Source organism: Ochotona princeps, chromosome 14 (assembly GCF_030435755.1).
Source record: "Ochotona princeps isolate mOchPri1 chromosome 14, mOchPri1.hap1, whole genome shotgun sequence".
Lineage (NCBI taxonomy): Eukaryota > Metazoa > Chordata > Mammalia > Lagomorpha > Ochotonidae > Ochotona > Ochotona princeps.
In genome coordinates, this window is record NC_080845.1 from 62,943,652 (window position 1) to 62,967,617 (window position 23,966).

General features: G+C 51.4%; 2 protein-coding genes across 2 annotated transcripts in view; one reads left to right on the plus strand and one right to left on the minus strand.

Moving 5' to 3' along the window:
- The window catches only part of IPPK (inositol-pentakisphosphate 2-kinase), a 67,530-nt gene extending 56,380 nt beyond the window's left edge, over positions 1 to 11,150 (plus strand). Inside the window, exons 12-13 of the mRNA XM_004598819.2 lie at positions 5,724 to 5,803; positions 10,253 to 11,150. Coding sequence (XP_004598876.2) covers positions 5,724 to 5,803; positions 10,253 to 10,478 — 306 coding nt within the window. The 3' untranslated portion in view covers positions 10,479 to 11,150. The remainder of the gene's footprint in view (positions 1 to 5,723; positions 5,804 to 10,252) is intronic.
- A 790-nt stretch (positions 11,151 to 11,940) lies between these two features.
- Positions 11,941 to 23,966, minus strand: part of CENPP (centromere protein P) — a 246,272-nt gene continuing 234,246 nt past the window's right edge. The window contains exons 6-8 of the mRNA XM_004598825.3: positions 13,644 to 13,723; positions 12,859 to 12,950; positions 11,941 to 12,573 (exon numbers count right to left, since the gene is read on the minus strand). Of these exons, the coding sequence (XP_004598882.3) occupies positions 12,446 to 12,573; positions 12,859 to 12,950; positions 13,644 to 13,723 (300 nt within the window). The 3' untranslated portion in view covers positions 11,941 to 12,445. The remainder of the gene's footprint in view (positions 12,574 to 12,858; positions 12,951 to 13,643; positions 13,724 to 23,966) is intronic.

Consider the following 23,966-nt stretch of genomic DNA (forward strand, 5'->3'; position numbering starts at 1 on the left):
GCCCTCACTCCCTCTGGCTTATGCATGTACCAGTAGGTACAGTCAGCCCAGCCTGGCTTGTCCTCAATCCAGCTCACATGAGGCCAACAGATGTAACCCTCCCGGTCTTGTCTGCCCCCCCAATTCCAGCTGTCCCCCTCACCAGTGGAAATAGTGGCTCATTAGGGGAGCTCCCTGCAGCCCCTCTGCTGGGTTCCCACTCTCCCCAGGGCTCACATGTGCTGGTTGGGCTCTGTCGCCCAGTCTGGCATGGCCCACCTCACCTTAGCATTTGCCAGTGGGTGCTGTAGCCTGGCCCAACCCAGCCCAGCCCGCCCCCAGTTTCAGCCCACATTAGTGGGGACTACAGCCTAGCCACACCTGGCATGAGCACACACCATTCTGGCTCTTAGATTTGCCAGCGGCTGATATGAACTGGCCCAGGCTGGCTTGCTTGCTCTTCTATGGCCTAACTGTATCGTCTGACAAGACAGTTGATATTGTTGACATGCTAAGTCCCAAGGTGATGGGTACTAGGAGAGGGGACTTTGAATGGCAAGGCGGTCAGGAGGGTGGGGCTTTTGTAAGAGACCCTTGGGGCCTAACTTGCCCTGTTGGCCACGTGAGGTCCGAGGGAGAAGATGGCTGTCGCAGGGAAAGCAGGCCCTCAGCGTACACCAAGTCCAGGGCCTTGGTCCTGCATGTTCCGTGCTGTTTGTAAGCTGCTCAGTCTGTGGTGCCTTGTTACAGCAGCCTGAATACAGTTACAATACTCTCTGAATTGTTCCCACGGAGTTTGCCAGTTTTGTTAGTTTCATAAAATTAAACTGTTGAAATTTTCATTTTATTATTTTAAAAAACTTCTTTGATGAATCCTTTCTACTTATTTTGGATAATTTCTTCCTTCTGTAACTTCTTTATGATACCAATACTTCCCTAACTTTCATCAGCCTTTTTTCCCTCAAAAATATATTTAAAGCTATCTGTTTTCCTCTAAACATGGCTTTAGCTGTATTTCACAGGCTGTATGTGGAATATGATTCAGTTAAAATACACTTTGACCCATGGACATACTAAAATGGAATTAATTACCAAGCATTTGGGAATTCTTGTTATTAGTAGCAAAATTTGCATGTAGTCAGAAACATACTACCTGATCCTTCACTGTTAGTTACAGCTTGTTTCATAGATTATTTTAAAACATGCTTCTGTGTGTACTTGAAAAGGCAGCATCTTCTCAAATTGTTGGGTGTGTCCCAGGTCGGATTGTGCTGTTTTCAGTGATTCAGCAATCTTAATGATCTTACCATCTGCTTGTTCCATAAGAGGGATGTTTTGAAACTTTCCGCGGTAATTATAGATTTCCCTATTTCCTGTTATTTTGAGAGTGTTGTTAGGTGCCCCAGATGAACATTTGTCACAACTTCCCAGTGAACTGACTTTTTCATGTGGAAGCGTCATTTGTCATTTTAAAGTGTCTAAACCTCTAGATTTGTTGGTATTAATACAATTTCTCTAGATTCTTCTGCCTGTTATTTACTCCATCTGTTTTTATTCTGTTCTCTCCTTTTTATTCGAAGATTTGTTTATTTGCATGGCGGAGTTAGATTTTCTTTTGGTTATTATTATTATTTTTTAAAAAGATTTATTTATTTTTATTACAAAGTCAGATATACAGAGAGGAGGAGACAGAGAGGAAGATCTTCCGTCTGATGATTCACTCCCCAAGTGACTGCAACAGGCCGGTGCTGCGCCAATCCAAAGCTGGCAACCAGGAACCTCTTCTGGGTCTCCCACACGGGTGCAGTGTCCCAAGGCTTTGGGCCGTGCTTGACTGCTTTCCCAGGCCACCAGCAGGGAGCTGGATGGGAAGTGGAGCTGCCGGGATTAGAACTGGCACCCTTATGGGATCCTGGCACATTCAAGGCGAGGACTTTAGCCGCTAGGCCACGCCGCCGGGCCCTGGTTATTATTTTTGAAAAGGTGTATGTTTGTGTGTGAGTTACAGAGGTAGAGGAAGAGAGATCCTCCGTCCACTGGTTCACTCCCCAGATGGCTGCAACAGGCAGGCCGGGCCAGGCCAAAAATTCAGAGCCGAGCGCTTCAGTTGCGTCTCCCCTGTGGGTGCAGCGGAAGAAGTTGGGCCATTCTCCACTGCTCTTCCCAGGCCATCCGCAGAGGATGGGATTGGGCGTGGAGAAGCCAGGACATGTACCACATGGGAACTGGCAGTCTTTGCTGTAGTGTAGCCTGGCTGGTGGCAGAATCTTAGTTTTTGTTTAATGACATGTATAAATAATTTGTTTTGGAGGCTTTCTTGAATGTGTGGCTTGATGTTTATCTTCAGCTTAGGGCAACTTTTGGCAGTAACATTGTCAAGTTGTGTGTTCGCCTAGTTTCCTTCCTGTTAGGCACAGCCTCTTTACCTCTGTTCCTCCTCTCCTCCTCTCTGTCTTCCTGGAGAGGCGCATGGCAGAGTGGTTTCAGTATCTAGTAGCTATAGGCTGCGAGAATTGTGCATGCTAGTTTTTTTTTTAAGCAGTCGTAGTTATTTAATAAAATAAGCTTTAATTTTTAAAGTGTTAGAGTCTCAACAACACTGATTTGCGATTCTCCTATCCCCCCTCCAACTACTGTTTTCATTGTCATGCTTTGCTGATTTTCATTCGTATCATCATGTCTTCTTAGGCCTCCATATTTCTGCTTGTGCCAGAAACTATATTTGCACAATTATTTTATAAATATTTTGGGGCCTGTGATCATATTGTCTTCCAGAGAAATTGTTTGCTTCTGCCAGAGACCTGGGAAGCACTAGCAAGCTGGAGCCGGTTTCATCCAATTTTGATGAGTGAGCTCATCCAGAGTAGACTTGCAGCTCCCAGGAGGGCCTCCGACCTTGGTTCATTTTAATCTAAGAGGTGCAGCATTTAGGTACTGACCCAAAGGGTGGGTTCATCATGGAAACCGTCCCTCAAGCCTTGGCAGTTGGTCAGAATCACCTTCCAGCCAGCCCTCTGGAATTGCCACACCCTTCTCTCCCCTTCCCTTGTCGAAGCAGCTCCTGTCCTGTTGGCTCTGCCCTCAGTCAGATGCTTTTGGTAGCTGTGCGGCACTGTCCATTGGCCTCATCAGTTCGGTCAGCCTGACAGCCCAGCTTCACCCAGAGTCAGTCTCACCCCCTTACCTTGTGTTCTGATGAGTAGAAAATATTGCTGTAATTTCCTTGGACTTGTGCTAAGATTGCCTTCATTTCTCATGTGTGTTTGTAATTTGGTTCACTAGTTAGAAACGTTTCCTGATTGGAAAGGCAAAAGCAGAGAGAAATGATCTCCCATCCACTGGGTCACTGTCCAGGTCCCCAAATTCCTGTAACAGCCAGGAGTCCAGAGCTCCCTCTGGTCCTGTGTGGGTGGTACGGACCCAGAGCTTGCCGTGTGCAGCAGGAAGCTGGTTGAGACGTGGAGTTAGCTGGCCATACCACAGTATCATCCCTGAAGGAGTACCTTAACCACAGCCAGTGCCTTTTTCATCGCTTCCTGTTGGGTTATCTTTTTTCATGTTGATCTCCAGCACTTTATGTATTCTAGATGTTGGTAATTATATATTACAGATACCTTCTTCTGGTCTTGCACTTGTTTTACCGTTGAATTATGATTTTATAATATATAAGCTTTTTAATTAAAAATTCAAAGCTGAATCTTAAATTGGTTTTGAGTTTCTCTGTCTTTCTGTCTATATATCTATAATCATATACAATTGTTTATTTTCATCTATTTGAAAGTGACAAAGATAGCTAGAAAGGTGTCCATCTGCTGAGTCATTTCCAACAGCCAGAGCTAAGCCAAGTACAAGTCAGGAGCCTGGAATTCATCCAGGGTTCCCACGTGAGTGGCAGGGTCCAGGCACCTGAGCCATCGTTCATTGCCTTCCAGGATGCATTAGCAGGCAGCTGGATCAGAAATGGAGCAGCTGGTACTAGAACAGGTGATACAGGCATCATAAACAGCAGCTTAACCTTCTGTGCCACAGTGCCTGGCCCTGTGTTGGTTGGAAAGGTTTGCAGTAGGGACCGACACTGGGGTGCGGCCGATGCAGCTGCAGTCTGTAGGACTAGCATCCCACATGGGTGCTGGCGTGAGTCTTGACTGCTCTGCTCTGTCCAGCTTCCTGCTTACGCATCTGGGTAAGTGGTGAAGGATGGCCTAGGTCTTTTGGGCCCAAGCTCCAGGCTCCTGGCATCAGCTCAGCCCAACCCCAGTTGTTGTGGCCATTTGGGAACTGAACCAATGGATGGAGGATCTCTTTTCTCTCACTACTTCTCTCTCTCTCTCTGTAACTCTTTCTTTCAAATAAGTAAGTCTTATTTGGGAAAAAACAAGTTTATGGTGAACTAAGAACATAAGGGATATTCTAGACTTATATTGAATGCTTTTTTTGTTGACCAAATTTGTTGCATATCATACGAGTGACTTATTAGCAAAGTGAATAGGGTACAAGGTAGGACTTGCGTGCTCCGTCCAACTGGACAAGGAGTTTTCAGGCCCAGAGAACTTCAGCAGGCCCAGAGTCAAGTCACACTTCAGGTTCTCCCCATTCCTTCCACACCACACCGCCTCTTGCAAGGGTACCTTGAGTCGTTTCCCAGTTACAGCAAATGAAGGAGACTGGTGAACAGGGAGGGGAGATGATGACTGTCTGCACTGTAAATCCTGAGCCAGTGAGAACATGTGGGACCTGATAGTTGTGAGTGTCTTTGTGATTTATTTTGAACATGGATGTATTTCAAAGACTGGCAGAGGCAGGGATTGCTCTCCTGTGTGCTGGTCCATCCCTCAGATGGTCACAGTAGCCATGGCTGGGCCAGGCCAGAGCAAAGAACATGGAAGCCTTCCAGGTCTCCCTCATTTCTGGCAGGGGCCCAGGCACTTGGGGCATCTTTTCTTGCCTGCTCAGGTGCATCAACAGGAAGCCAGAGGAGAAGCACAGTAGGCCTCTGAGAGGAGAGGCTTGGTCCAGGCAGTGCCTTAACTTGCATCGCGAAGGCACTGGAGCTCTCCTTGTGTGTGCTGCATGTACAGGAGCACGTGCCTGGCTGGACAGATGTTGGCTCCTGCCCAGCAGGGTTCTTCCAGCTGGCAGCCCTTGTGGGTATGGCTCCTGGTCAGTGGGGCAGATCTCCGTGTGCTGCGGCACCGGGTGAAGGAGCCCAAGTTCAGAGCCACAGCATGTGGGCTTAGGACCCAGCTCTGCCATCATCTCGCAGCATCTAGAGATGGCTTGCTGGGTCTCAGTGTCCTTGTCCCCAGGTGGGTGCTGGCAGATGTGCCCTGCCTGTTGCTGAGGGTGGAGCCGGCGGCAGTGTGTGCATTGTAGTGTGCGGAGCCTCCTGCCTGTGTGTGTCCATCTCTAAAATGGGAAGTGACACCTGCTCAGTGCTGCTGTTGTAACTGATGCCCTGGGAGCCGAGGCAACTCACCACTTCTCTCTGAAGACAGCTGGGTGGTGGGCTTGCTGAAGAGAGATCCTAAGTTTCAGGGTCTGCTCTGAGGGCCAGTGCTGCTGGCAGTGAACGGCCAGGGGGTGGGATTGCAAGTGGAGTCTGCGGAGCTCCCAACGCCTCTGCTCCTGATGGCTGCCTTCCCAGTTCACTGTTGGTCCCTTACCTGCTGCTTGTCAAGTGGGAGGCTGCACCTGGTGCTGATCCAACTGCATGTGCCTGGAGCTGACCTCTCCCTCCCCAACAGGTGCAGCAGTACCGAGTCGCCATGACTGCCAAGGACTGTTCCATCATGATCGCACTCTCCCCGTGTCTGCAGAATGCAAGGTGAGGTGCCTGCTGTGTGCCACCTGGCCTTGTTTGTGGGTGAGGAGGCCAGGCGGCTTCCCTGTATTTAGAAGTCTTCTGATGGGAATACTGTCTTTGATCTGTTTGATGTCCTGGGGCTAATTAACTCTTGTTGTCTAGAAGCTTAAAATTGGAGAATAACTAGAAATGATTCTTTTATTAGGTTTAGACTTTTATTAATTTCTTACAATTTTACTTACTGGGGATGGTACCAGCATTCCATATGGAAGCCGGTTTGAATTGGCTGCTCTGCTTCGGATCCACATTTGAAAGGCAGAAAGAGGAGACACATCTCCCATTTGCTGTTTCATCGCCCAGGCCAAAGCCAGGAGCGGGGAGTGCGAGCTGCTTCTCCATGTGGGCAACTTGGTGCCAGGGAAGGCTTTCGCAGGAGGCCAGGCTGAGTGGAGAGTCAGGGCTTGAAGTCGGGTACTTGACTTTGGGTGCCAGTGCCCTAGGTAGTGTCCTAAGTGCTGTGTGGAACTGCTGCCCTAATGGTTAGGTTCTGGGAAAGCAGCCTACGGGGGCTTAGATACGTGTATCTCTCAAAGCCTAAGCCCTGTCCAGGCTTCGTTAAGCCCCAGTCTCACTCCTGGCCTTCTGCCCAGTTAGTACAAGTGTCCCCTTCCATGTTGAAAAGCCTGTCGCAATGCATCTGGTATGTCCTTCTCTCCTTGGAGCGCCCCACCATTCTCCCCCCGCCCGAACCATTGCTTTTGTGGGAATTCAGGGTGAGCCTGATGAGATTCCTGTCATAATCAGGTTTCAGAGGTGACACTCCCCACACAATCTGTGGAAGGTACCTCATCCTCCAGGCCTCGCCTGGGTCAGGATAGCCTAGGACTACCTGCGCAGGCACAGACCTGCACACTTCACACACAAGCATACCACGAGGGACACTGGAGTGCTGGAAGAGGCAGGTCCTCCCGGAGGCTCCTGCCAAGCCCTCCCTTTCTGCTGCTGAAACGGATGCCATTGCTTCCCATGCCTGCTTGGCTGTTCGTGCCCAGGGGTGTGACAGGGCAGTGGCTGAGAGCCCGGGTGCTTGGCCCACTCTGGACCACCTGCCCGACAGGGGCTAAGGTGCTGGGAGGAGACAGGACAGCGTGGCCCTGTCAGACAAGGGTGTAGGGATCATCACCCAAAGAACATCACACCGGATCCTCTCCCAGCAGAGAAAACAGGAAACGGGGCAAGTCAGTAGTGGCATGGATGTGATACAGATAAGATGGGCAGAACTTGGGTGTGAGTTAGTGTGGCAGACAGATGAGCTTGTCAACTTTAACTCTGGTCAACTTGGTGAAGAAGTGAGGGGAAGAGGTCCTGGCGTGATGGCTCAATGGCTAAATCCTCACCCTGCAAGCATCGGGATCCAATGTGGGTGCCAGTTTGTTTCCCGGCTGCTCCACTTCCCATCCAGTGCCCTGCTTGAGGCCTGGGAAAGCAGTCGAGGACAGCCCAAAGCCTTGGGACCCTGCACCCCGCGTGGGAGACCCGGAAGAGGTTCCTGGTTTCGGATCGGCTCAGCGCCTGTCATTGTGGCCATTTGGGGGTAGGTGAATCAGATGGAGGATCTTTCTCTCTCCTCTCTGTAAATCTGACCTGCCCTTCCATAAAATACATACATACATCTTAAGAAGAAAATTATAGGGAAGAGGTGTGGGGTTGGGATTCCTGAGATTTCACCTGCAGGAACTTGTTATCTGTGACTCCTCAGAGGCCAGGGCTGGGGCAGGGGAGGAGACAGACAGGGAGATCATCCGCCCGCTAGCTCACTGCCCAAATGGAGGCATGGCCAGAGCTGAGCCCATCCAAAGCCAGGAACTTCCTCCAGGTCTCCTACATGGGTTCAGGTGCCCAAGCACCTGGGGCATCCTCTGTTTTCCCAGGCCATCACCTGGGAGCTGGGTTGGAAGTGGAGCAGCTGGGACTTGAACCAGTGCCCATATGGGATGCTGGTGCTGCAAATGGAGGCTTAGCCTGATGTGCCATGGCTCTGGCCATGTGTTTTATAGAAGGAATTTGATTAGATAATTTGAAAACAGTCTTAATGCGTCTTAGCATGGTTCAGGAAATGGCTTATTATTCTCAGTCATATGTTTTATTCTGAGCATATCCCCATGTTCAGCTTTATAAGACTGATATAGGCTTATTTTAATCTTATATTGTGAAATATTTTACAATGTCCATAGGCTTCAGAAAGTTTGTGGGAAGTGCGTCGTCCTTCCATGAACTTTCTGAATGAATTCATCTCAGCATCCATGTCTGAAAGCCTGCCAGAGGCGGCGCTGTGATGTGGCAAGTGAAGTTGCTGTGTGTGTTGCCCGCACCCCAAGTTGGAGTGCTTGTTAGAGTTGCACGCTCCTGCTGCTGAGCCAGCCGGCTGCCAATGAGCCTGGCTTCGGGCTGGCCCAGCCCTGGCTGCTCAGGCACTCGGGGAGCGGATCAGCACACGGGAGCACTTTCTCCGTCTCTGTCACTCTGCCTCCGAAATATTGTTTTAAAAGAAAAAAAATGAAACGTTACTGGCTGGTCTTGAACCTTGGAACTGGGAGAAGTTAAGGCTGTGGAAGAAGACTCCTGTGACCAAACAGAAGAGGGATTTGAGTCCGTGACAGCCCTGGACTTGTGAAGGATTCTGAAAAGTGGGTCCCACCCAGGGAAGTGGCCTTACCTGCTGTTGTCCTTCCTCCAGACACAGGGGCACCCCGGGGCCGAGGTACTGTGTGCTGGCTAGAGGGAGGATGTAGGTGAGTGGTGGCTTGCAAGGAGCAAGGCTGCACTCACCTGTCAGAAGGGTCTGCCGGGGCCACTAGCATAGCATGGTGGGCAGGGTGAGCGGAACCCTGGGGAGCCTGAACCCCTGAATTCTGTGGAGGAAGAGCTGGCGGTGGCTGTGTGTGGCCGAAGGGTGATGTTTGGGAAATGCAGACACAGTAGAGGTTGGGATCTGCAAACCAGCTGTGCATTTTAGAGACACACAGCACACCCGACGCTGTAATTGAGGACTTTAATTCACAGCTTACAGACAGGCTGATGGCTCTGACCCACTACACCCCTGTTGTGCCGTGGACAACAGAGCGCACCACCTTTCTGTTGATGCGGATAATTTTTGATTTTGAAATGAAGCCGTGTCCTCCCGTCCCTAACTTGCTGCTCTGCCCGAGTTCCTGTTCCAGGCAGTGTGGGTGGAGAACTGGAAAGCTGGACCGTCCCCAGGCCCTTTCACGGCTGGCCCGGTGGCTAAGGTGCACCTGTACCCTGTGTCAGAATGCCTGGCTTTGATGGCTGCCTCCAGTTCTGGTGCCCACTTTGGGCTAACGTGGACATCTCCAGAAGCAGTGGCCGTGGCTTCTACCCACGCGGGAGGCATGGATTGCATTCCTGACTTAGGCCTGCCCTTGCCGGGTCTTTGGGGGAATGAAATCATTACTTCCTTTCAAATAAGTAACTTTTTTGAAAATAAAATACACAGTCCTTGTCATGGGCCAGAGATTGGACTGTCCAGCCCCTCCCAGGTTTCTGGTGTCCAGACTGCATGAGCCGGAGATGGCCTGCAGGCCTTCTGATGCTCATGAGTGATGTGCTATTCTCTAATACTTATGAGAGAGTAATGACCCCAGTAATAGGAATATTCAGTTTTTCCTATAAACAGAGTCCTGGAGCAGGAATGAGGCGACAGTCTACTGTGAAACAGGAAGGTGCATGCGCTGCTTTCCTCTCCCAGGCAGAAGCTATTGAAACTTGTATGTGTGTGTGTGTTAATGATTTCTGAATGCAGGAGAGTGGCAGGTGCAGAACAGAGCCCCTGGGTATTCTCTGGACTGAGTTGGGTTCATATAATTTGTTCAATCATTCTGGGAATGCTGCTGTGCTGATGGCGTGGAGCAGTGCGGGACACACCACACTCTTAGTACAAGATTCCGAGTGGTTAGGAGAGTTTAAGCACAAGTAATTATTCATGTTTTGTTAGGAACACATGACTGCTCTGATATTACAAAGCCTGCGAGAAACCCTGAGAAAATGCAAAGCCTTAATCCTATTGGAGAGTAAAACCTGAAGCCAGGTCCCTTTCTGCAAACATGAGAACAGCGTAAAGGAGCCTGGCTTCTCTGTGGACATGGGAGAAGTGCTGGACAGCTCGTCTGTGTGACTTGCTGTCAAGTGCCCGGATCTACTTTTTCTTAGGTTTTGTAATGCTTGGCTCGCGATGAAGTGACTTTGTCGAGGTTTGTTTATATCCTGGGGAGGTGGGGAGCATCACCCGTGCTCTCTGTGTGTGATTGCTTCTCCAGCTAGTCCTTTAACCCTCTGCTGCCCGGTGTGCCGCCCCCATCCATACCACAGGCACAGCTGGCACACATCGGGGGGCCCTGGGACGAGGGGACCCGCAGTTCCGTGTATTCTGACGTTGCCTTCTGCTTGCAGCTCTGATCAGAGGCCCGTCATCCGCTCGTCGAGGTCTCAGCTCGCCTTCTCCGTGTCCGTGCTGGACCTCGACCTCAAACCCTACGAGAGCATCCCTCACCAGTACACACTGGACGGCAAGATAGTCAGCTTCTACTCAAAGACTGCCCATCCCAAAGAGGACCCCGTGCTGTCGCCTCGCTTCAAGGACAGCGAAGATTGCACGTTAGTTCTCCATAAGGTCTAACAGTCTTCCCTGCCATGTCTGGAAAACTTGACGCCCGTGAGGGTTGAGCGCTAGAGTTAACCTTCTGTTGTGTTGAGTGACTGGTTTGAATCTTCCTGCAGTTAGCCTGTGGGCTGCCTCTCGCAGACATGGAATTGAAGAGCACTAGAAACATCTTCCAGGACAAGGAATGTAGGACGTGAGCCCTGTGTCCCAGGAAGTTGCTCCTGGTCTTAAATGGAAGTGTCCGTTAAGCCCTGGGAAGACGTTCTGGGTGGGTCCCTCCTCCACCCCGGGCTCACGTCTGTTTCTCCGATGCAGAAGCCTTATTGAAGACCCAAGTTTGGATCTCCTACCACCACACTCCTAACTTAGAAAACTTGAATTGTCATGAGCATTTTTAAGGAAGCATGGATACTACTGGAACTTCCCTCACTGAGTCGTGTTGCCTTCTCTGCACAGGTTTTGGGCTCCCTGCTACAGGCCGTGAGCGGGAGTCGCAGACACTGGTTTGGAGTGGTCTGGTCCCTGTGGAGATGCCGATGCCAGTGGCGCTGTGCAAGGCCAGCAGGGGGCACGGGACTCAGGGCAGGATGGAAACCACTCAGCGAGCGTGGACTAGTTATGCTTCACGATTCACTCTTCAGCGGGGAGATGAGGCTTGCTTTCCACCTGATTGCTGCTGTAGAAGGTGGGGGAGCAGCCATCACCTGCCAAGCTGCTGGGGCAAGAGCGCCCCACGCTGGTGTGCTGGGGGCCAGAGCCAGGAGGATGTACAGGGTGTGTGACCTTTGGCCTTGTCTGCGGCCCTCGGGTCTGCCAGAAGGGAATGGTGTGTGGCTGGTGTTGGGGGCATTCTTACAGGGGGTCACTGGGTGTGCCTGGCTGCTATAAAACCATTGGGAATCTTGGCTTCAGTTTTTTATCCTATGGTTGCTTGTACAGACTATTTATATCATCATTTTGAGGGACAAATGAAGGCTTATTGTAATATAGTATTAGTAAACCATGGGATTATATGAAAATACTACATGAGAAATAAGGAAAATATTTTGATGATTGTAAATTTTTGTGGGAAGTTTGTGATAACTTGAGAATTACACTCGTTTGAATCAAGCCAGTTCTTTTAGAATTTATTGTTCAATTCTGCCATAATATTTTACTTCTAACTTCAGAGATGCGAAAAGGTTGTTTATGCATTAAGACACTTTGACTATTCTGATTCCAGACAGTCTCTCTCCTGTGTGCATGTTGTCTGTGCCAACCTGGGGGCCTGTGGACAGTCCTGGGGGCTGGGAGAGCCTCACTCGGGTGCTGTGCTGGGGAGGGGCCTGGGGGCATGTGCAGCAGGTGGACAGAAGCTGCCTGGGGCTCTCCAGCCTCACGGCCCTGGGGCTCCAGGAGCTTGCTGGCCCAGCAGGTGCCACTGTTGCTGGACACTGCAGATTGGAAACACCCATGGATCCTGGCAGCTGAAGGCGCCATCAGGTTCAGATGAGATGTTTAGACATTGGGGTGGGGTTGGTGGGAGTGTGTGTGTGTCTGTGACCTAGACCCTGTGAAAGGAACCAGGCAGGCTCTCTTTGAGGCTCAGAAGAGGAATTAGCTGAGAAATGCAGCTTCTCACAACAGGATGCCGCTGGCTGGGTGTAAATCCCTTGAGCTACTGAGGAATGTTCTGGAAATGAGGCTGTATCTGCTGTTGCCTCCCAGAGCCTCCAGGTGGCAGGAGCTGGGCCAGCCTTGGAGAGATGGGTGTGGGCCAGCCACTTTTGACAGTACATTTTCCTAAAAAAAACCTTATCTGCATACCACTGTTTGGCCTTTTGTGCTGAGCATGGCTCAGTTTACTTCCCACGTCAGGGGAGTTTACATAACATGCCATAACTGCATGGCAGGCATCCTCTAAGGGCGTGGTCGCCATGGGAACTAGCGAGTGTTTATAGTCGAGCGCACCGTCTGATGCCTGCATGGTTGCAGTCCGGGAACTACTTGTTCTCTGCACAGAACAGTTGTATCAGGCTTTCCACAGCACCTTCTATCCCCAGCACGCTGAGCAGGGACCGGAAGCTAAGAGGTGCCATCTCTGTGACGTTGTTTTTGTCCAGCTCAAGAGCTGCAAAGAAAGCATAAACCTGGTAAGAAATGTTGAGGTACATCTCCCCAAGAGCACCCCTCCTCCCAGCTGGCCCCTGGGGTGCCCGCATGCTCGGGTAGCCTGGCCGCCTCAGAGCGGCATGCACTTGGAGTGGTTATCGAAAAATGTTTTCAAATCTGCTGATGTGCAGAGTGCGGGAGTGAGCCCTCCGACTTCAGCTTCTTGCCGCATGCGGGCAGGTGATGAAACATCCAGTGGCTTGGCTGTCCCACCGAGGCGTCGCCCAGCACTCGGAGGTCCTACCTTGCTGTGGGACTTGGGTGAGGAGATCCAGCTTGGGCGAGACTTTCCCTTCTTCATCTATTTGAATCCTCCAAACAACGATTAAGGCAAACCTAAAACAGGGGTGGGCCAGTTTTCAATTGTGGTCATTTTGGGAGTGAGCCAGCAGATAGAAGATCTGTCTTTCTATGTAAAACCTGACTTTCCAATGAAAATAAATCTTTAAAAAGCAGCAGCAGCAGTTGAGCACAAGACTCCCCCCCCATCCTCACCCAGGAGTTTCATTTCCAGGAAGCCCGTTGAAGGGAGTCATGGGAGAACTGTAGAGTAAGGATCAGAGATGCAGAGACCGTGTGGGGTGGTCGCCGTGGGGGGAAGCCGTGTAGGGAGACCCTGCATAGCACAGAGGCCTGCCCGGACGCCCACAGGGCCAGGATCCCTTCTGTACCAGGGCATGCACAGAGGAACAAGGCCTGGAGCTGAGCACTGGAGGCCAGGGAGGCGCCCGAGGCTGGAGCTGGGACCCTGCCTCCCCAGGTGCCCCTACAGCCTGGCTTACTGGGCTCTGCCGCTTCCACACACAGCTCCCCGCTATCCCCAAAGTGCCCCACGGCAGAACTGCCACAAGTTGGCGCTAGAGAACATTGCCTCCCGCGTTCCCTGCCAATGCTGCTTATGGACCGCACATGTGCCCGCAGTGACGCCCCTAGCTGCCAGCCTTCAGTCCTCAGCAGGCTGCTCCCCATTTGTACTGTCTGTAACCCTTGGCTTACCAGGAACCCAGGGTCTGTGACCTGGGCACTTACCCCGGCCGCCTGGTGCTGCAGATGCTCATGTAGCGGGAGCCGGTGCCCTCTGGGAGCCGCACGGTGTGTGGGTACTTCTCCTGTGAAGGCAAAGGGGAGGGTTACCGACAGATCAGTGGGCAGGAGCCAGGACCGCTGGGGGCGGATGACCAGGTGTCCCCTCGCCCTGTTCACTGGCAGCTATGGCACTCTGCCTCCTGCACACAGCCTCATGCTGCCTGCCATCCCGGAGGGCTCGCTGCCGCCACACCTTTGCCCCAGATTCCTCAGCGGGACTCTTGGTCTCTCTAAGGGGACCTGTGCTGAGGTGACATTTTCTCAGCCTTAGCATCTGATCGTGACAGTCCAGACTGGCTGCCTTTCATCCCTTCCAGGGCCTGAGGCTGGATCGGGAGTGTGCCCTGCAGGCCTGGGGGCAGGTGCGGGGAGTACAGCCATATGCAACTGTAGCTGAAGCCAGTCCCAGCTCTCAAGATAAGAGGCAGGGCTGGAACCTCTGCGAACCCTGACTGAATTGAACCAGCTTGGCTGCGCCCAGGTGAGGTTGTGTGGGGACAAGGCCATGTCACAGCGTTTAAGGGAGCCAGTCTCCATCAGTGTGGGGCGCCGGGGCTGCTGGCATTTCATGCAGAGATGCCAATGGGGTGAGGCACGAGGAGACCCCCAGTGTGTGGCGGGCCTGGTGTAGGCTTCCACAGGATCATAATTCCAGCCTGATGGTTTCTAGGAGAAAATGTCTACCTAAGTGACTCCAGTGGAAATTGCTGGTTCATTCCTAAACCCCAGGCTCTTCTAAATTAATAACAACTGTAGGGGAGAGCGGAGGCAAGCCCGTGGACGTGGCAGTTCGGCTTCCAGGCTGCGCTTGGCCACAGCCTGTGGGGCTCGGCGGGGGCTGCTGGGAGCCTCCTGACAAAGGGAGGGCTTAAATGAGAGGTTTTCACTAGAAATTACACTCCTTCCTTTTTACAATAAAGACAGAAGTAGAAACGCGGAGGCAAGAAAGCCGCCAGGCGTTCAGCGAGTGTTTCGGAGACTATCTGGGATCGTGTGAAGTTTCCTTGTGTGAGGGAGTAATGTGGCTCCATTCACTGGCTGGGAACCCCAACTATGTTGAGTGCTGTGGGGGAAGGCGGGGTGAACCGCAGGCTGGTGGACAACCCGAGGAGACGGCCCGGAAGCGGCAGCCTCAGCCCGCTCTCTGCAGCACTGGGACGCCCCTCGCCTCGCGGCCCCTGCAGCCGCCCTCACTCCCCCTGCTCATCTGGCTCAGCCAGCACATCTTAAAAGGGACATTTTACGTAGCGCTATATTCGACCCTGACAGAAGACAACCAATTCTTCAACAGTGGGCAGGCCGATGAGGCAGAGAGAAGATTCTGGAATGCTTTCCATAAACATTGACAGCACAGTTAGTTGGGAAATGAAGAAGCCGACCTGGGAAGCAGCTTAGATAGTGTCCCGTTCTGCCACCAAGAGAAAGAAGCAAGACCCAGGGAAGGCCAGGACACGGCTGGACTTTTCGGAGGGACTCTGCCACCACTGAGCATTCTCAGTGAAGTGGGGGAGCAGCCAATGCTTCTACCACTGTGGAGGGAAGGCCGGGGTGGGGGCAGGCTCGGGGGCCTCCCTTTCGGAGCCCAGCTTCCACAGGAAAGGGAGGGGGATGTGGCAGTGAAGGCGTTTATTCAGCTGCCTGCCATATGGAGGGCCTGTGTCCAAAGAGTCTCTGGGGGTGCCGTGTCAGGGCCTGCAGGAAGGCGGGCAGCTGTGCACCTGTCAGCCTGGGCCCCATGACGCTGCACGCAAAGCTGGAGGGACAGAATCCATAACGGAGCTCCGCAATGCCCCGCGCGGTAAAGAGGAAGGACCAGCCCAGCACCCGCCCCTGGGTGTTTGCATTTTCCCAAATGATGTCCAGCTGAATCAGGGGCTTTTTAAAGACAGATTAGTTCATGTAGGAAAGTCACTCCTTTAAAATGGTCTTTACCATGTGAAGGAATTTGCATGTCATCGTTGCACTAAGGCCATGCTAGCCTCTGTACTATCCCAATGTTAGTACTGTTGGAGCGAGCACCCTCCCTGCCTTCTAACTCCGGAACATCTACATTGCCCTGTCAAGAAACCCTGTGCCTGTGCCACACTGCAGAGGGGTGGAGGCTGGCCTCCCATGGCTCATGGACCTGGGACTAGAGCCTTACCACCCAGGCTGGAGGCCCTGGAGGGCCCGAGGCAGGAAGCACACAGGCCCAAGATGACTGCCCGGCCCAGGGGCTGAAGCTGTGCTGTGTGGGACCAGGTACACATGATAAGCCTGCCTATTCCAGCGAACCAAAGAACGCAAACACCTTCCAAAGGCAGTGCTTTCTATTCAGGCTGTGGCACTGCAAGGCACACGTGTTTACCGCCCTCTTGATGCTCTCTGGAAACTGCTATTAGATCTCATGCAAAAATACCAGATTAAAGTTTAGGCAATTTGGCCTACATTTCAGGCAGTCCCAAAGCCTGCAGACATTGTCTAAAATAGTCCTGGACAACCAACAGGCCTTAGAATACGTATTCGGTGGCCAGAGAGAGGTGGCCCAGGGCCTGATGCTGGGGCCTCAGAGGTGTGGGAGTGGCAGGCCAGAGGCCTGTCTTCGGCGCTGTAGGCTGGCCTCACCTGCAGCACACTCCGGAGGTTTGCCAGGGGTGGAGGCCAGGTTCCTGATGCACACAGGAGGAATAGGGCTGGGACCTGACAGGTTCCAGACAGTGGCAAACACAACTCACCGCTAACGTTCGTCTCTATAGTCACCCATCTAACACTTCATCAGAGAATCAGAGTGTGTGATCTCTGTGGCTCCTGTCACTTAGCAAAAGTTCGGGGTTCATCCACATTGGAGTCCTTCATTTCTCTCTGTCACCAAATAACATTCCACTATATGAACACCCAACTGGGGCAATATTGCCAGGAATACTGTGCACAAGTTTTTGTGTGTTAACAAATGTTTTCACTGTCTCTTGGTTACATACCTAGGAATGGAACTGCAGGGTCAGATTATAAACTCCATAACCACTAGGGAACCGACACGCCTTTTTCCTGTAGTGCTTACAACATTTTCATAACTCCACCAGCAGCACAGGACAGTCTGATTGCTCCATAACCTCACCAACAATTATCACTCCCTTCCCTTAAATAACTTTAAAAATTATTTAAAAACATAATTTTTTAAATTATTGCCATCCTAATGGGTGTGAGGTCGTGTCTCCCTCTGGGATTTCTGGTTATTGGAGGCTGATTTATCTGAAGGGTAAAGCGACGGGGCTCCTCCATCCACTGGCCCATTCCCCAAGTGCCTACAACAGCAGGGGCTGGGTCCGGCTGAAGCCAGGGGTTTGGCTTACCAAGTGGTATCCCAAGTGGCCAGCAGGGATCTAAAGTTATCTCTTATTTTTGGTTTTGGTTTTTACCCAAGCCATCCTTTGCTGCTTCCCAGGTATGCTAACTGGAAGCTGGCTGAGCTGAGCTGTTTGGCTGCCGCCCGACACAATAATGTTGATCTGTACTTTGTATAGGCCATTTATACACATACTTTGGAGAAATGTCTAGACAAAATTCTTTGTGTATTTTAAAATTGGAGTTATATCTTTGGTTCAAAAACCTCATGAAAAAACAGAATTGAAAGTTGCAGGGCTTGTGTGAAGGCTCAGTAGGCTAATCACCCACCTGCAAGCACCAGCATCCAATGTGGGTGCTAATTTGTGTCCTGGCTGCTCCACTTCTGATCCAGCTCCCTGCTTATGGCCGAGGATGGTCCAAAAGCATTGGCTCCCTGCATCCATGAGTGAGAACTGGAAGAAGTCTTGGCTTCAGGTCTTCACCCACTACGGCCAAGTGGTTAGTGAAGCAGTGGATGGAAGATCTAGCTGTCTCTCCTCCTCTCTGTAAATCTGCTTTTCCAGTTAAATAAATAATGTTTAAATTTTCTGGGGCAAGAAAGTTTGAAATTTGTGCATAGTTTTATTATAGTATGTGTTCCCCATGAACACACATTTTTAAAGATTGTTTTTATTTTTATCGGAATGTCAGATATACAGAGAGGAGGAGAGACAGAGAGGAAGATCTTCCGTCCGATGATTCACTCCCCAAGTGAGCCACAACGGCTGGTGCTGTGCCGATCCAAAGCCAGGAACCAGGAGCTCCTCTGAGTCTCCCATGCGGGTGCAGGGTCCCAATGCATTGGGCCGTCCTCTACTGCTTTCCCAGGCCATAAGCAGGGGAGCTGGATGGGAAGCAGTGTCGCCGGGATTAGAACCAGCACATATATGGGATCTGGGTGCATTCAAGGCGAGGACTTTAGCCGCTGGGCCACGGAGCCAGGCCCGCGAACACACATCTTTAAAGTGCCCATGTATTACTGAGTTATGATAGTTCTAGTTTAGATAAAAGTCAGAAAGTATATAGTTTTTGGAAATACTCTCCCATTTTCCAGGTTGTTGTTAATGTCATTTGAAATACAAAGTTTTGGGGCTGGTGCAGGCACCGGCATGCCCTTTGGGTGCCAGCTTGTGTCCTGGCAGTTCCACCTCCCACCCAGCTCCCCGCTAATGCCTCTGGGAAAGCAGCTCAGGATGGCGCAGATTCCTGGGCCCTGTACCTGCATGGGAGACCTGGAAGAAGCTCATAATTCCGAAATACTCCTCCGGCTGGATGGCGGCTCCTGCCTCCCCCACCCCAAACTCTACCATTGAAATAAATAACCTGAAAACAAGTTTTTAATTTTGATGAAGTCCAAATTTTCTTCTTACTTCTGCTTTTGATGTCACAGCTAAGAAGCCATCGCCTAACTCAAAGTCATGGAGATCTACATGTATGTTTTAAGTATGGCGTATCTGTAGCTCTTAAAATTAGGCCTTTGATCAAGTCTGAGCCAGTTTCTGTACATGATGATGAAGTAGGGATCTAGCCTCACTTCTTTTTAACCCATAAATACCCGCCCCATTTCCTGACTAACTGCTGCAAAGACTTCCCTCCCGGTTGGATCAGCTTGGATTCATTCGCATGTTAAGAACGCTTTTTAGCCTGGCCCACAGACAGGCCAGTTGAGTGAGGACCGCTGGCAGAACTCATCTCAGACATCTCAGGAACTGGCCCTGGGGCCACCGGCTGCCTAACTAAAAAGTGAACCTCACTCGAGCCTTATGCCTGATCTAAGAATTTACTTAAACGGTTCATACATAATAAAGAAAAGTGAATATCCAACCTCTCCAAGAAGACACAGCGGGACTCTGTAAAATCAGCCAGATTTCCCAGAGATAAACCAAAAAGCAGTGACCATGGAGAAAGAGAAGTTGGCTAATCAGTAAACTGGCTTCACCAAAATGACAAACGATTGATCCTAAAAGCTATTACAAAGTGAAAAGCCAGCCTTAATCTCAGTGAAAATACTGGCGAAAACCTGCATTGGGAATACGGAAAGGCCCTCAGTGATGCGGCTGACTCTCAGCCTGGGCGTCTTGGCCAGCACTGGAGATGCCTGCCTGGCACCTGCTGCATCAGCAGCAGCAGAGAGGGTGCAGGCTGAACAGGCACAGTGGCTTCCTGGGGAGTCTGCGCTGGCAGACGCTGGGGTATCATCTGGGCAAGAGGAGAAAATGCCACCTCTCCTTGTTGGGGAGAGGGTGGTGGGCTGTGGGCAGAGGCTGGGAAGTGGGGTGGGCCGGGCCCCAGGTGGGATGACAGGATGTGGGGAGGAGGGGAGGAGCTGAGGGCCAGTCTTGGGAGGCAGCTAGAGGCTCATGCAGCACAATGGCCGCAGCCCAAGTGTGTGGAAGAAGAGTGACCTGCCCTCAGATCAACAGGAAGCGTGTAGCAGGCAGCTCTGTTGTGACAGAAACGGACATCTGCAGGTGTCCCGGCCCACCATGAGCCTTCTGCAGGCAGGCATGTCTGGGGGTTACAGTAAGGCTTGTGAAAGAGGCCTGTGACCTCCTGGGGAGGCCGAAACCAGGCTGCCAAGGTGGGGTTGGGGGACGGGTCAGGCTACGGCAGTCCTGGAGAGGTCCTTCCCAAAAAACAACCACAATGAGGGCCCGGCGGCGTGGCCTAGCAGCTAAAGTCCTCGCCTTGAAAGCCCCGTGATCCCATATGGGCGCCGGTTCTAATCCCGGCAGCTCCACTTCCCATCCAGCTCCCTGCTTGTGGCCTGGGTAAGCAGTCGAGGACGGCCCAAGGCTTTGGGACCCTGCACCCGCGTGGGAGACCCAGAAGAGGTTCCTGGTTCCCGGCTTCGAATCAGCGTGCATCGGCCCGTTGCGGCTCACTTGGGGAGTGAATCATTGGATGGAAGATCTTCCTCTCTGTCTCTCCTTCTCTCTGTATATCTGACTTTGTAATAAAATAAATAAATCTTAAAAAAAAAAACCAAAAAACAACCACAATGGAAGAATGGCGCAGCCCCACCTCAGGCAGGGGCCCAGAGGCCAGCCATCTGTCCTTAGGTGCCTGGCTCTGGTGATTTTGGTTACAAATGTGAAGATGGAAAGACTGAAAAGCCATGTCTCCCAGTGTGGACTTTGCATGTTTTTCTAGACTTTGCTTATGTTTTCCAGTTGACATTTCACGAGGTAACACAAACATAGCTGGATGAGGTAGCTCTGTTGCTGAATTCTGTCCTGAAAACTGCATTATGCTAACTTTCCTGGCCAGGGTCCTGAGGACCCAGGATATAAACAGCCCAGCCACCCACGTCTGCGCTGGGTCAGATGGTTGGTAAGAATGAGGGCATAGCCACGCTAGCTCAGGGAGCAATGATGCCTCATTTAGGACTGGGAAGAATCTTGGGGGACGCAGGGGTCAGAGACCAGACCCAGTGGGTCACTTCATGTCCCAAAGGCAGCCTCAAGCAGGGCCACTGGGACCTCCCGTGAAAGTGGGAACAGAGGAGCTCTGTGAGTCAAGAGACATGCTCTCCAAATTGTTTAACAGCCACAACAGCTCTCGTGCCAAGCCCGTGGGGCCACAAACCCGGGAACACAGAATGTCAAGGTGGCTACTGAGTGAAGCTCCAACCTCCATGCCCGGGCTCACCCAGACATCTCTCTGGTGGTCACATGCCAGACCTCTCGAGCCTTGTGCTGGGCAGTGCCCAGGGCCCCACCTGGCCTGAGCCACGCTGCCTCTGGACCTCTCCTAAACGGACTCACTCTTGCTTCTCCCCAACTTTGCTTCTTGCGGAACCTCTGGGTTGGAAGAGACCTTTATTGGCAATATAGTCCAATAGCATTTAAAAACAAAGACTTAGGAGCGAGTCACGCTTCCACTGCCATTCGCTGAGTCGGGAGCACCAGGAGAGAACGGAGAACAGGCCCGGGGTGGCTGAGACAGAAAACAGTCCTGGGTGCCATCTGCACATGGCCTCGAACTTGAGCAGGAGTGAACAAAATTCAGAGAGGAGGAGAAAATCATGCGACATACTATGCCTGCTCTGCACTGAGCTGCGACCGGAACTCGGCTGCCGGGACCGACTCCAGACCTCTGTGGGAGCCGGAGCCCTCCCCGCAGGGAAGCACGAGACTCAGACATGCCCCGGGAATGCAGAACGCTCTGTGGGGAGCCATGGTGAGCTGCACCGGGGTTTTCTGTCTCTGGTAAGTGACCCCAGGCAGCAGAGACCAGATGGTCACCCGGGGCCAGGAACGCAGCAGCAGGAAGGCAGCTAGGCTGTCCGTCACATGCCTGTCTGTCTATGGGGACTTCGTCTGCTCGTGCCCTCCTGGCTGCAGGGTTCTCAGGGAACGGGTGGGAGGTCCCTCCTGCACGTCTGGCTTTTTACAAAGCAGTTCCCAGGCCTCGATGGGTGAAGTCCTCACAGAAATTCCTTTATTCCCATCCCTGTAATGAGTTCTAGATCCTTATAGTTTGTATTTTAAAAAAGATTTATTCATTTTGGGCCCGGCGGCTTGGCCTAGCGGCTAAAGTCCTCACCTTGAATGCTCTGGGATCCCATGTGGGCACCGGTTCTAATCCCGGCAGCTCCACTTCCCATCCAGCTCCCTGCTTGTGGCCTGGGAAAGCAGTCGAGGACGGCCCAATGCATTGGGACCCTGCACCCGTGTGGGAGACCTGGAGGAGGTTCCTGGCTCCTGGCTTTGGATTGGCGCAGCACTGGCTGTTGAGACACTTGCAATAAAAATACATAATTTTTTTTTTAAATCTTAGGAGGTTTATTCCAGGAGGGCAGGAACGGGGTGCAGGTGGTGGGGAGGCAAGGAGGGAAAGGAGGAACAGGGGATTGGTGCCTGCAGGTGAATGCCTAAGCATGACTGGTGAGTGGGCAGGGTGGGGAGATCTATTTACTTTTACTGCAAAGTCACATCTATATATCTATGTCTTTATCTATATCTATATCTATATCTATATCTATATCTATATCTATATCTATATCTATATCTCTATAGAGGAGGAGAGACAGAAATATCTTCCTTCCGATGATTCACTCCCTTGGTGACCACAACGGCCAGTGCTGCACCGATCTGAAGCCAGGAGCCAGGAACTTCCTCCAGGTCTCCCATGTGCGTGCAGGGTCCCAAGGATTTGGGCCGTCCTCAACTGCTTTCCCAGGCCACAAGCAGGGAGCTGGATGGGAAGTGGAGCTGCTGGGATTAGAAACAGCACCCATATGGGATCCTGGTGCATTCAAGGCGAGGACTTTAGCCGCTAGGCCATGGCGCCAGGCCCACTTTTTTTTTTTTTCTTATTTCCATATTTCATGTTAACTCCATTAAAGCCAGAAAAACTTCTCAAAAAGGCCCCCATTTTCCGATTGAATATCTTTTGCTTAGGACGTTCAAGGATTCATAGTGACCCTTGTCTTGGGAAACAGGACCCCGCGCTCCACGCTGGTCTAGCGGACTGCCTCTTAGCTGGGCCACCTGCACCCAGCTCCAACTGAGGCCTGTCACCACTGCTCAGCGTGAGACCCAACACGGCCTTTCCCAAGTCATGCTTAGCACCACACCACCGAGGCCACCAGGGTGTGGGGTGTGATGGCCCCCTAAGCCCTCCTCTTCTCCCCCTCACTCACAAACAACCCAGATGGTCTCTGCCATTCTAGAGCAATGGTGAAATGAAGTTCTTTTTTTTTTTTTCTTCTTTTTGGTGAAGTTCTGAGAACAGGACTGCTGTCCTGGGGAAGTCCCTGGTTCCTTCCAGTCTGAGGGACTCACAGGGGACAAGAACCAGTCCAGCCCTTAGCCACCCCACAGAGGTGGGGCCGTGCAACTCCCCCGAAACCTACGTACTCAAAGAGCTCCATCCAAAACCAGCTTGAAAAATGACCTTAGCATGCTTTTCAGAAAGCCAGTGGAAGAACAGCCACAAACACCTAAGCTAGCAAATAGAGCTACAAGAAGGAAGAGAGGGATATAAGGAATCCTAACAAGGAGTACAAGTTACAGTATGGGGTCTGGTGCGATAGCCTGGCAGCTAAAGTCCTCACCTTGCATGCACCAGGATCCCATATGGGTGCCGGTTCTAATCCCGGCAGCTCCACTTCCCATCCAGCTCCCTGCTTGTGGCCTGGGAAAGCAGTCGAGGACGGCTCAAAACCTTGGGACCCTGCACCCGTGTGGGAGACCCAGAAGAGGCTCCTGGTTCCTGGCTTTGGATCGGCGCAGCACTGGCTGTTGTGGTCACTTGGGGAGTGAATCATCAGATGGAAGATTTTCCTCTCTGTCTCTCCTCTCTGTTTTCTCCTCCTCTCTGACCTCTCCTCCTCTCCTTTCCAATAAAAATAAATAAATCTTTAAAAAAAGAAACAAGTTACAGTATGATTGTACACCTTTCCCTTTTGGAATGGAAAGGGGAAGCTTTGCAAGCAAAATCAGTAACGCAGCCAATCAGCTTGCACGTTCTCACTAAGACCACTGCAAAGAAGAATATAAACCCCAGGCTTGGAATCACAGTTCCAGATCTCTGGACATACTATAGGGCAGTGGTTATCAAAACAGCCTGGTACTGGCACAAAGATAGAGAGGAAGATCAATGGAGCAGAATAGAAACGCCAGAAGGTAACCCACACAGATACAGCCAAATAATCTTTGACAAAAAGACAAACGACAATCCAAGCAAATGGGAATGTCTGTTCAATAAATGCTGTTGGGACAACTGGTTGATAGCCTGTAGAAACAAAAAGATAGACCCACATCTCTCACCATACACTAAGATAAAATCTAAATGGATAACAGATCTAAACCTACATCCAGAAACCTTCAAACTTTTGGAAGAAAATGTTGGAAATACTCTGCAAGATCTAGGGGTAGGCCCCGACTTCCTAAAAAG